This window comes from Carya illinoinensis, chromosome 1, assembly GCF_018687715.1.
Source record: "Carya illinoinensis cultivar Pawnee chromosome 1, C.illinoinensisPawnee_v1, whole genome shotgun sequence".
Classification (NCBI taxonomy): domain Eukaryota; kingdom Viridiplantae; phylum Streptophyta; class Magnoliopsida; order Fagales; family Juglandaceae; genus Carya; species Carya illinoinensis.
In genome coordinates this window covers 32497670-32511141 of record NC_056752.1, presented here as the reverse complement: position 1 = coordinate 32511141, position 13472 = coordinate 32497670, and the positions used below count along the sequence as shown (strand labels likewise).

Sequence of the window (13472 nt, the reverse complement as noted above, 5' to 3'; positions counted from 1 at the left end):
CCTAATTGTAGCGGTTTTTTTGCAGAGTGGTTAGACTGCATAGTGATTTTTTTTAAGTCGATTGGTGGAGCAGTTAAGGAAGATGACCCACTGTAGTAGAACAGTGGTGTTGATCGGTGAAACAAGATTTCCTAAGATAGATTTGTGGGTTTTTCTTGAGTCGATGTCGAGGTTGGGAAGAACTGGTGTAGTTTCGGCACCGAAGTTGTAAAATCTTCTTCATTGTGGCATGTAGCTTCTTCAGGGTTTGAAAAATGCAATTTGTAACTCTTGTTCATTGTTTCATCATAGATTAGAATTCCTTCCCTTTCGAGTTTTTTCCATCTAGTTGTGGGTCTTTGCTTCTTCTTGTTGAGTGATGACTTACTTGTACATGACGACTATGTGTTTGTTGGAGGTCCTGAGAAGGTGTAGTATTGATGTACTCGGATCTCAACCAGGGTCCGTATACCAATTTAGTGGGTGGATTTTCAGCATTAGGGCAGAAGATCTATAGGTGGCCCAGACGTTCACAAGCATAACAGAAGTTCGAAAGTCTTTCGTACTTCAATGCTATCCATGTATCTGTGTTTCCCCTCCTAAGCATCATGAAACCTTGTTGTAGTGGCTGGATAATATCTAATTCCACTTTTAGTCTAATGTAATTTCTCCAAGCCACTCCAAAAATTAGGTCTTCATTTACCATCACTAGTTTACCAATAACATTCCCTACATTAGTCGTGTTTTTAGCAGTCATATAGTCTAAAGGGAATCTATGAATCTAGAAGGTAAAGGTAGTATATTGAAGGCTTATTTCTTGGATAGTAAACCCTAGTGACCATGGCTTTAGAATTAGAAGAAAACCTTGAAAGTTCCAGGGAGCTTGTTGGATAATTCTGAACTTATCTTAAGGATATTTAAATGTGAATATGAACTTGTTTGCTTCCAAATCTTCTATTTTGAGGTGTTGAGAGAAGTTCCATGTCACACGTATACTAGAGTGGATAGCCTACATAATGTTCTGTCTGTGACCAATTTCTTGACTAAGATTAATTATGAGGTTTTCTTTACTACTTTTGGTTCTGGCTCGAGGTCTAAGTCTTGCTAGGATAAAGCCTCCGTTTGGGAGATTAGAGTTTTTATATCAATCTTTGCAAAGTTGGCTTAACGTTCTTGATTTGGAATGGATCCTGTAGTTTGGGTGCAAATGTGGGAGACATTATAGGGGTGTGGGGTATTCAAGAGAGAGAGTGGGACGATTTGAGAAGATAGATTTGAGAAGATAGCTGCAAGTTGCCTCTTACTTGTAAGCTTCAATTAACTTTTGAAATTGTATTGACTTCTTAAAACTAACAACATGAATAATTGGAGTTGTAGTTGAATTGGCGCCTATGTAAAGGTAGAGTTAGAGTTGGAGTTCATATTCAAATTTCGACAAAGTCGAAGTTGGATTTCTTAGACATGACTCTAATTGAGTTTGTGCTCAACCCTAAGTATATGAACTCCAATTCAGCAGAGATAATTCAAAGGATATATTTTTTGAAAGGAAAATTGATATTTGTTTTTTCTAAAACTTGTACAGAGAAATGCCCCTCTTCAATTTTTTTTTTTCCTATATGTTTCAAGCTTTATTTAATTTCTATATATCATGTAATTATGATAATGGGGTCCCTTCAAAATTATTATTTTTTTGGCCCCAACAATTCTTTCAACTTAATAGGTAAATTCTTAAAAGAAACTTAAAACTAAAATTAAATTTACGAGAATTAATAATTTTATTAATATAGACCCAAAAGTTCTTGATTATACAATACTAAGCTTTTTAAAAAGAAAATCAAAGTGAAATAAATATTAGAAGAATTATTTAAAGTCGACATTTTGTATGAAAAAATAGTTGAGAACTTGTATTCTTTAGATTTCATTAAACACAAGTATTTATTTGAGATTTCAATTGTAGCATTACATATTGAATGTAATGTCAAAATATTTAGATTTTAGATGAAATTTATATAAACTCACCTAAGTGCTAGGATAAAAAATGAGTTTATAAAAAACCACCTGTTAGTTTTTATTAACAATAAAATCTCTGAACATGTTATTACAAACGTGTTATTCTGCATAAATATTACGTGCTTGAAAAAATTGGCCCCCAATATTAAAATATCGATATATATATATTATATAAGCTGATATGACATTTAAATTCTATGTCAGCGATCTTATTAAAATATAATCCAAAGACTTATGAATAAATAGCTAAGAATTATTTTAAAGTATATAAAATTAAAAATTAAGAAGAATATTTGAAAAAAAAAATTATTTAAAAAAAAAGTTTCAAATATATAAAAAATTCAAAAAATAAAAAAAATAAATGAAAAAATAAAAAAACCTCTTGGAGCACAGTGATATAATATTTTAATTGACTTAATATTCTATAACAGGATGTGAGCATAAGGAGTCTATAATTTTTTAAAAACCTCATAATTTCTCTCACAGTAGAGGAATTGCACTTAAAAGTCCTTAATTCTTTTTTATTATCTTTTTGTTGGCCCTTGTTATTTTTTGAATTTACCTTCAAGGGCTTTTCGAGTAAGCGAACAGTAGAAACTAGAAAGGCTCTGATCGGGGAGAGCAATTTGGTCGTTCCCAGGAACAAATTACAACACAGTATAAATAGCCAAACATTTCAGATCTAATTTTGTAGACATTTCTGCACTCGGAGCTCACGCATCGCTCCTGTTCCCTCGAATCCCTCCTTCTAGCATCTCATCCCAAAAGGTTCGTCTCTCTCCCTCTCTCTCCCTATGTTATTGTTTTTCAACTCTAAAGATCGTTTGAAATCGCGGATTCGCCTTCGCCTTAGGTGTATAGAAATTCGAAGAAAATTGAAAAGAAATTGAAATCCGAATCTCGTTTTTTTTGTCACGTTGTTATGGTGTCTCTGTTCAATTGAGTGACTCAGCTCATTTAATAGAAATCTTAATATTGAGATGGTATGTTTTCTTTTCTTCTCCTTCCCTACATTTTGTCGGAGACTATACATACTATCATTGTGTCTTGGATTTTTGCCGTAATTGAAGTTGGTGAATTGGTGTCACATATGGATTCCTGATCTGATATTCGAGAACCCAAATAGAGAGACGGTATTTTTGGGATTGCATTTTGAATCTTGATCTTATACCGTGCTTTATTCTTCTTTTCCTACATTTTCTCGGCTAATCGATTAGATCTAGTCCAGTATTAGTTATCGGTCAAAAGTCATTTGGTTTTGCTTTAGAATTTGAACATTAGATCTAATGTGGTGTGGTGGGGATGTGCTGTGAATATATATATATTTTCTTTTCTTGGAACCTATCATTTCTGGTGAAAATTTAAAAGTTCAATGGAAAGAGTAGAAGAAACTTTTTGTCAAGTGATAGGTATAGATGTCTGAGGTTTCGTTTGGGAGGCCTGCTGGTCCTAGCATAGATCGCGAGAAAGTGAGAGGAGACATATGGTAAAATTATAAATTTTTTGTTGAATATATTTGTGACTAGTGAGTGTTGTAAAGTATCATTCTACATCCAGATTTTGTGCTTTTTTTCTTTTTTCCTTCCACTTGAAAATTTGATCTTTAGGAGAATCAAGGAAGAGCAAAAGAAAAAGAAAAAGAAAAAAATAAATCTGAACTTCGCTTTTATTATTGAATTTAGTCACTTATTATGGAGATGAGCCTTACTATGCTAATACTCTGTATAATTTTGGCTTCTCTACTGCCTTCATGGTCTAAGCAAATCAAGAACTTGTTTTCTTTGGGTTTTCATAAACAATATTGCTCATATTTAAAATTCTTGATATGCATTCATGAGTCTGATGTTCCTTCTGGAAGCAGTTAAGAAATGGAGAAATCTTGTACTCTGCTCGTTCACTTTGACAAAGGGACTCCTGCAATTGCAAATGAGATCAAGGAAGCTCTTGAAGGCAATGACGTGCCTGCCAAAATTGATGCGATGAAGAAAGCAATCATGCTTTTGTTGAATGGCGAAACACTACCTCAGCTTTTCATCACAATTGTAAGATATGTTTTACCCTCTGAGGACCATACAGTCCAAAAACTACTTCTGCTATATTTGGAGCTCATTGACAAAACTGATACGAAGGGTAAGGTGTTACCTGAAATGATCTTGATATGCCAAAATTTGAGGAACAACCTTCAGCACCCAAATGAGTATATTCGTGGTGTAACTTTGAGGTTTCTTTGCCGGTTGAATGAGACTGAAATAATTGAGCCATTAATCCCTTCTGTTTTGCAAAATCTGGAACACAGGCATCCATATATTAGGAGGAATGCTATATTGGCTGTGATGTCGATATATAAGCTTCCACAGGGTGAGCAACTTCTGGTCGATGCACCTGATATGATCGAGAAGGTTCTTTCAACGGAGCAGGACCAATCAGCTAAGCGGAATGCGTTTCTCATGCTCTTTACATGTGCTCAGGATCGTGCGATTAATTACCTTTTGACTCATGTTGACAGGGTCTCTGAATGGGGTGAATCGCTTCAGATGGTTGTCTTAGAGCTGATCCGAAAGGTGTGCAGAACAAATCGAGGCGAGAAGGGGAAGTATATTAAAATTATTATATCCTTACTGAATGCGACTTCGACTGCAGTTATCTATGAATGTGCGAGCACACTTGTTTCTCTGTCATCTGCTCCTACTGCTATTAGAGCTGCAGCAAACACTTACTGTCAACTGCTTCTTTCTCAAAGCGACAACAATGTGAAGCTTATTGTGCTTGACCGGCTGAATGAACTCAAGTCTTCTCATAGGGATATTATGGTTGACATGATCATGGATGTGCTTAGGGCACTTTCTAGCCCTAATCTTGACATTCGGAGGAAGACGATTGACATTGTTCTTGAACTTATCACTCCACGGAACATCAATGAGGTTGTTCTTACTTTGAAGAAGGAAGTTGTTAAAACTCAGAGTGGAGAGCTTGAGAAGAATGGTGAATACAGGCAGATGCTTATTCAAGCCATTCATTCCTGTGCAATTAAGTTCCCAGAAGTAGCAAGCACAGTGGTGCACCTATTAATGGATTTCTTGGGTGACAGTAATGTTGGGTCAGCTGTTGATGTTGTTGTTTTTGTTCGGGAGATAATTGAAACCAACCCTAAACTTAGGGTTTCGATAATAACAAGGCTATTGGACACTTTCTACCAGATCCGAGCTGCACGTGTGTGTTCTGGTGCTCTTTGGATCATTGGAGAGTATTGCCTATCACTTTCTGAAGTTGGGAGTGGCATTGCAACCATTAAACAGTGTCTTGGAGAGTTACCATTTTACTCAGTTTCAGAAGAAGAGGAAGCTACTGATTCTTCAAAGAAGGATCAGCAAGTGAACTCCATTACTATTTCTTCAAAAAGACCAGCTATTCTTGCTGATGGCACCTATGCCACACAGAGTGCTGCCTCTGAAAATGCTTTTTCCCTTCCTACCCTTGTTCAAGGATCCTTGGCATCTGGGAATCTTAGATCCCTGCTTCTCACTGGTGACTTTTTCCTTGGGGCAGTTGTGGCCTACACTTTGACCAAGCTTGTTCTGAGGTTGGAAGAGGTACAGCCATCTAAAGTTGAAGTGAATAGGGCATCTACACAAGCACTGTTGATCATGGTCTCTATGCTGCAATTAGGACAATCTCCTGTTCTTCCACACCCAATTGACAGCGATTCTTATGATAGGATTGTCCTTTGTATAAGATTGCTATGCAATACAGGTGACGAGATAAGGAAAATATGGTTGCAATCTTGCCGTCTTAGTTTTGTTAAAATGCTTTCAGAAAAACAACTCCGTGAAATAGAGGAATTAAAGGCAAAAGCTCAGATATCTCATGCACAACCAGATGACCTGATTGATTTCTACCATTTAAAGAGCAGGAAGGTAAAAAATTGTGTTTGTGATATGTTATGTGAATTTTTCTTTCTGTTTGTGGGTTATAAAGATAAGGATGAATATGATGGTCTCATTTGGTTTGTAGCACTGCTATCTTACCTGAACTATTTTTAATCATTTAGACACTTCCTTCTGCTATAGATGCCCGAGCTGTGACTGCATGTCCATAGTTTGAAAGTGTCCTAGTAGTATCACCATACAAATATATATTTGCTGAGACAGAGAATATGAACAGATTGCAGGAACATGAAAAACTTTATTGATCTTCTCCTTCTCTGCTCTTGTCAATTATATGCAGTGTTGCTAGATTCACCATGAATATTTTCTAGTTTTTGGTCCATGTTGTTATGTTAGAAATGGGTATGAATCTTAGCATAAATATAGAAGATTATTTGAACAAGACCATAAAACTTGTCATGCAGCCCTGTCGCCCCATCTTTTTCTTTATTTTCCGTTAATTTTCACAATCTCCTTTTTGTTTCTTTAATTAATAAGATTAATGTAACGACAAAGGGAAAATAGTCAAATTACAATTGGAATCGCTTGGAATCATTATAAAGGGCAAGAATTTCTCCCTCCCAAACAAAATGTGGGATATCATTAACCACCTTCTTATACTCAATTCGGATGGTACAATCTGCCCCCCTTAAATCCCTGACATCCTTGTTGACCATTCCATCATATGTAGGCATGGCTTAAGTTTCACTCTTGTCATTGGGATTGAGTTTGATATAATTTGTAATGACTCAAAGTAGGCCAAGCCGCATCTAAGCCCATGCTTAAAAAGACTAGTAAAAGTTACAATTGGAGTCCCCTAGGATCATTATAAGGGCAAGAAATTCTCCTTCCCAAGCAATGTTGGATCTCTTCGCCACCTTCCTATGCACAATCTAGGGTAGTACAATAAGATATAATAATTTGTGGTGGATATTTCAACTTGTATACCATTCCTTCCAAATTAAAATTTTGGGGCTAATTTAATAGAGTTTGGTAACTAGTATTAGATGCTGAAAACTTTGGAGGACCTCCATCCTTTGTTGATAGAAATCTTCTCAATCTTTTTACTGATTTTGATTTTTGCGAGTATATTGGTGTTTCTTCATTTATGATATTTAAATGTCATCTTTCTTTGATTAATGATTGTTGTACTATTATGTAATATAACAAATATATATATATATGTATGTATAAATTTTTTCTTACGGGTGTGTGCATCAATGCTTTGACTGCATTTAACTTCCAGGGTATGAGCCAACTGGAACTAGAAGATGAGGTCCAAGATGATTTAAAGCGTGCAACTGGGGAGTTTGTAAAGGATGGGGATGATGCGAATAAGCTTAACCGCATTCTTCAACTGACTGGATTTAGTGATCCAGTGTATGCTGAAGCTTATGTGACTGTTCATCATTATGACATAGTACTTGATGTTACAGTTATCAATCGAACTAAGGATACCTTACAGAATTTGTGTCTGGAGCTGGCAACTATGGGTGATCTTAAACTTGTTGAACGCCCTCAGAATTATACACTAGCTCCTGAATCAAGCAAACAAATAAAGGCCAATATCAAGGTTTCCTCTACTGAGACGGGAGTCATATTTGGGAACATTGTTTATGAGACTTCTAATGTACATGAGCGAACAGTGGTTGTGCTGAATGACATTCATATAGACATCATGGACTACATCTCTCCGGCAGTTTGTAGTGATGCAGCTTTTAGAACCATGTGGGCAGAGTTTGAGTGGGAAAACAAGGTACTGGAGGAACTTCTTTCTTATGTAATACTACAGTTGGATTCTTGACTCTTTAATAATCAAAGAGCATTGCCACTCATAAGCCCCATACACCACACCTCACATTTTTTATTTTTTTAAATTTTTTTAATTTTTTTTTTAGATTTATTCTTTTTAAACTAATTCAATTTTTCCATTCATTATTCATATACCAAACATTTGATAAAATAAAAAAATAAAAAAATTTTTAAAAATGGATGGTGTGTGGTGTATGGGCTTATGTTTAGAATTTTTCATAGTCAAAAGATAGAAACTTACTTGTTATTGGGCTGAACTGAAATTTCTATTACCATTTATGAAGCCGTGATTTTTTTAGTATTTATCCGGGAACCAATTCAACCTGAATCTGTTGATTGTGTGTGTATGCGTGTGTGTATTTTACTTTTTGTTGGGTAGTTGTGACCATTTCCATGAGTTGTGCATCTCCTTTCAAAGGATTTAGGAGCCACTATGTAGAGGTTGAAACATTATTGAATATAGCCTGAAATTTTTTCAAACCAGTTTTTCAGCATTTAACTTTAATTTTTTGTAATTTGATCTTGAATATCTTATGATCTTTTCACTCTTTCAGTCCCCAATTCCACTGCAAAATTGGTAGGTAACAAACAGTTCTCTACATTAGCTAATTTGAAATGGGGTTAAAGCAAGGCCTGTGTGGTTGGGAAACCAATAGTTCTAAGATTTTGAACTTGATCCAAAGATTTTTTTTCTTGATTTAAATGTTAAAAAAGATGCGCTCTAGGTTGACGTATTTCTGTAAAACAATCAACCTTGCTTGACTATTTTTAATTATGCTGTTGTGTTTGCTTCAAATGAAGACAAAGGCTATTGTTTAGCTTAAAATGAAGAAAAAGGCAACATTGGGTTTTTGCTTAATGCTCAAGAGGGTACATCTAAGGTGTATGAACATTAGGCCTCCATTATGTTCTCCAATTGTTGGATCAAGAATGATAGTGCACCAAAAACAAGCTCTTCTTCAAAACCATGATGACATTTTGAAGATAATAGTTATTTAACTCCAGTTGAAAGGAAAATGGCTTTTTGCAGTGGTTGAGTTTCGCCTTTCCATCAGAGCAACATATGCACCTTCATAAAGCCGGAGCTGCTTCCAACTTGCTTCCTTTTTTATAGCCTACTTGCTTCTTATTTATATATTTATTCCACAGTACTTTGTTTCTTTCAGCTATGTTTTTAGGCTTCCCCTTGTTGGCCAAACATTTTTTTTCCATTGTAGTACTTAGTTGATGACTTTGAGTTAATGATCATGTGATTGTGTAACGCTGCAGGTTGCTGTCAACACTGTAATTCAAGATGAGAAGGAATTCCTTGACCATGTTATCAAATCAACCAACATGAAGTGCCTTACTGCACCGTAAGTTCTTCTACTTGTTAGCTGGCTAAAATGTTCTCTCTTAATTAGCTTTCTTACTATCAGTGAATTTTATTTATGTGATATGCAAGATTGGAGATTTCAAAGGCCATGTGTCACACCCCCTTCCCATATGTTAGGAGTGTTATGTGCTTTTGTAACTGTGCCCGGTAAAGAGACCCAACTTGATAAAAATACCTAGTTTATCAAAAAATAAATTCCCAAAAAAAAAAAAAACATAAAAATATAATCTCATAGCAAGAAAGGTCTTTTTGTGAAAAGACACACTTATTAAATAAGTCTGAAAATCCCCTGACATGATCTATGCCTTGCCGTCAGCTTGTCAACACTATCTGCACTACCTGGACATTTTATAAACATAAAAGAACAAACCAACAATCAAAATGAGTCGAATACTCAATAAGTTGTACATCATATAGTAAACATAATAAACATAGGATTTTCTTGAAAGGAGTGCATACTCAATACTTGTACTAACATAAACATGTAACACGTACCATGCATAACTCACTAAACTTGTCTTTCCCTTTCTTTAATGGCCAGCACACCTTAACCCTCGTGTGTAGGGTTGTGCACTGGTTCCACTGCTTGTGGCCACAAGGGGAACTGCTTAACTTATCATAATATACTACGGTGGATCATGCGTAAGTCTGTGGCTTGTATATTCACCCAAAACTGCATTGGTACCCATGCATCTCTTATGGCCATGGTTAAAGCTTCTTTCATAACTTGTCTTTTATCTTTCTAACCTTGATGCATGTAGAACACATACTGACACAGCTTATCGTAATTTTAACCGAAAACATATCATGAGACATGATGCATGTAAAACACATATTAACATGACATTCAAAAATCTTTCGTTATAATGTCATACATAAAAAGGGGCTTTCAATAAAGGGCCATACATACGTGATAGTTAAAAAAAATACTGTTTACCATACATGCAAGAGTATGATCATGCTACTTACTTCTTTGCTTCTATCGATATAAACACGTCAACAAACACCTACTTGAAGTTGCTGATAAAAGGTTGGACTTGATAGGGTGAGGCTGGTTTTTTTCTTCAATCTCCTGGAATTATAGCAGTTATCTAGGGTTAGAAATTAGTTTTTTTGAACATCACATGGGATTGCTGTAAAAACTTTCCAGACTCACAGCAGCCTCTGTTTTTTCTATTTTTCAGGCCATACGTCCTTTTAATGAGACCTGAAAAACCAAATAATAGGGCTGTGCGAATTTAACTAAGTTTGTCTTGGAAAGGGGTTCTAGGAATCCTACTGGCTAGGAGTTCTAGGGTAAATATGTTGCTATTCATTGGACCCATTTAGGAGTCATAAATGGGCTGGTTTCCAATTATCACGAATTTAACAGCCAAAAATCATATGGGCTTTGGCTAGAAAATACTTGGGCTTGTCCATTCATATATGGACCTAATGGGCCGAACCTATTCCATTTTGAATCTAGGTCAATAATTGCATATCCAATCCTATCTCCTCAATGCTAGATCCTCAAGTAATAAAGCCTAAAAAAATTGGACCCGTGCTCCAAACTTATAAAGCCTATAAAATTTGGGTCTGGATGTTACACCATGTATGGGCCTGAGTGCAACTAGTTACCATATGTAAATATATTGAGAACAGAGTAGACTTCAAACTTTTGCTATGGTGTTACCAGTTGTGACTATACATTTTTTTTTTTTGATAATTAATAAGAGAAATTTTATTTCAAGTAAATAGGCATACCTCAAGTACACAATATGTATACAAAAAATGAAGCACATTATAGCTGTCCCTGCTACTTGTAAAATATGAAAAAAGGACGGCTTTGCTATGGCCATTGAAGTAGCAAGAGTTCTTATAGTAAAAGGTATGGCAATATTTTCTTGACTTCTTTGTGTTAGTAGAAAGGTGCCACCATAGCCTAAACTTTGGACAGGATGGGATTTTGTAGGAGAAAGAGAAGAGAGGGGGGGGGGGGGGGGGGGGGGTTGGGGTGGTGTTTGGGTTTGAGTTGTGATTTAACCCAAGTAGATCCTCTCGCCTCTTTTTTCTATGTTCTGTGAGATGGGGGGAGGTATTGGAAAAATTATACATATGCACTGAACTTCTGTAAGTATTGTACCTCCTATCTAGTAAGGTTTGTGCTTAATGATTTTTTCTCTATCTGTAGAGTACATTACTCGTTTGAATACTAAGAATATCTTAGAATATCTGTGAATAACAGTGAAATAATTGGTGAATAGTAGTGAAATAATTTGTGAATAGTAGTGAAATGGTTTGAGAATATCTGAGAACAGTTGTGTTCCCAAACAGGCAGAAATTGTTATAACAGAGTTTCTGATATTCATATTAAGATGAATTTCATAGAACATGCTTTACACAATTTAAGTTTGTTACAAGTTATTAACTGAGTTATGATGGGGCTTGCGATTGGAGACACCCAGAAGAGCTCAAGTGATTTTAGGTTGCATTAAATTATGTACCAAACTTTGAGCTTATTTCTAATTTTTGAATCAGTGCTTCCCCCTTTGGTTGGGAAAGAGTGGCTTTAACTCAGCATTCTGAAGTTATCTCAAGAGCTAAAGAAAGTTGAAAACCGAAAACTCACTAAAAAATAAAAATGAGGGAATGCAAAACAGAAAGCACGAATGAAGGCAGAAAACGTTTCCCACCGAAAACACTTCCAAATTGCTGATTAAAGTGCTTTCGCAAGATAATTTATTTTCCCATATGTATATCTTTTCTTTGCTCCTCACTTTCTTATTACCTTCTATCCATCCATTTTTCCTTTCGTTATCTTGGGTGGTTGAGTTTCAGGTCAGCGCTAGATGGTGAGTGTGGATTCCTGGCAGCCAACTTGTACGCAAAGAGTGTATTTGGGGAGGATGCTTTGGTGAATGTCAGCATAGAGAAACAGGCTGATGGTAAGCTGAGTGGGTACATCAGGATAAGGAGCAAGACCCAAGGAATCGCTCTCAGTTTGGGCGACAAGATAACCCTCAAGCAGAAGGGTGCAAGCTAATTAAAGTGTTATCATTCCATTTTGTTACCGGTATTCATGATACCTCCTAGCTGTGATTTTGTATTTTTTCTTTCTTCTGAAAATAAAAATAAAATTAGTTTGATACTTTTTAACCCTGATTCCTATAGGTTCTTGCTGCTTAAGTACAAAGGATCATTATGAGTGGCCTTTTGTTTTCTTCACATCGTCGGATTCCTTTAGGAGCTATATCTTTTACTCTCAGAGGTTGCTGCTACAATTACAGATTTCTTTTGACTTGCTTTCTCGGCTTGTATCTAGACATGAATTTTGCTCCTCCAAGTGTTATTTTTGGTAGAAACATAATCGTAGAGCTTGTTTCGAGCCTTTTTATTTTTTATTTTTTAAAAAAGGTTTACTGACATTTTTGTATGAACTGTTATTGTTCATTACAATACGCATAATTTCTACTTTTCTCTGTGCAAGCAGTAAAGAAATGAATTCGATGTGCCCTCATTGCAGATGATATAACTATACATTAAGTGCATGTTTGGGATTGCGGTAGAAAATATTATTTTTAACTTAAAGCTTATAGCTTAGAGCTTGACGCAATAAGCTCTATTATTAAAAAATTATTTATTGTTTGGGATCTGTATATCTATAGCACTTTTAAACATTCTAATTTATTTGGAAACAAATTTAAAAAGCACTATTTGACATAAAAATGACATAAAAGGGCATGTACTTGATAAAAATAAAATATTATAATAAAATAATAACAAAAATAGTTTAATAGATTTTTTAATAATTATAATGAAAAAGAAAATTTCTTCAATGATGCATAAGTGATAGGAGAAAAATGAAAAATATTGATAGATAAAGTCTTAAGTAAATTATACAAGAATAATAAAAAATATAGATTGACAAAGTTGTCATTGTGCTAAAATGATGAGGGTCATTTCGTAATATATATAGCACGGTAAAATAAGATTTATTTTTCTGAAGTGCTTCTGACAAAAAGCATCGGTACTTTTGTTGAAACGTAGTTTTTTACTTTTTCTTGATTTAAAAGTATTTTAATATAAAACTACCAAACGGATAAATTTTGTAATATAAAGACTTTATACCATTCTACCACACTTTTTAGACCTCCCACCGCAATCCCAAACATGCCCTAAAGGTCGTCAATAAAAATAATTGTAAACAGAGCTTGACCATAACAAATGCTTCACATCTAAGTGCTTAAAATACTTCTATCACATAATTATAAATGATATAAAATAAAATTATATGTGATTATATGAATTCACATTTCTAAACAAAAGTTAAGTTCTTCGTTATAACTGAATAAACTGAACTGAATCCGATTTGTTGTTCTTAATACCTTAGTCTA

General features: G+C 35.0%; 1 protein-coding gene across 1 annotated transcript; it reads left to right on the top strand.

The window, feature by feature from the left end:
- The first annotated feature begins 2595 nt into the window (after positions 1-2595).
- Positions 2596-12557, top strand: LOC122315355 (coatomer subunit beta-1). Its single transcript, XM_043131225.1, has 6 exons — positions 2596-2757; positions 3851-5903; positions 7159-7668; positions 8994-9079; positions 11917-12151; positions 12250-12557. Exons 2-5 carry the CDS (start codon positions 3858-3860, stop codon positions 12119-12121), a joined length of 2847 nt encoding a protein of 948 aa, XP_042987159.1. The 5' UTR covers positions 2596-2757; positions 3851-3857; the 3' UTR covers positions 12122-12151; positions 12250-12557.
- Positions 12558-13472: the final 915 nt, after the last annotated feature.

What these genes read in the sequence shown, in the direction of transcription:
- LOC122315355 (XM_043131225.1), top strand. Translation starts at nt 3,858, where the DNA reads ATGGAGAAATCTTGTACTCTGCTCGTTCACTTTGACAAAGGGACTCCT. An exon ending in ACCATTTAAAGAGCAGGAAG is followed by an intron (nt 5,904 to 7,158) that starts GTAAAAAATTGT and finishes TTTAACTTCCAG; the next exon opens with GGTATGAGCCAACTGGAACT. An exon ending in AGTTTGAGTGGGAAAACAAG is followed by an intron (nt 7,669 to 8,993) that starts GTACTGGAGGAA and finishes GTAACGCTGCAG; the next exon opens with GTTGCTGTCAACACTGTAAT.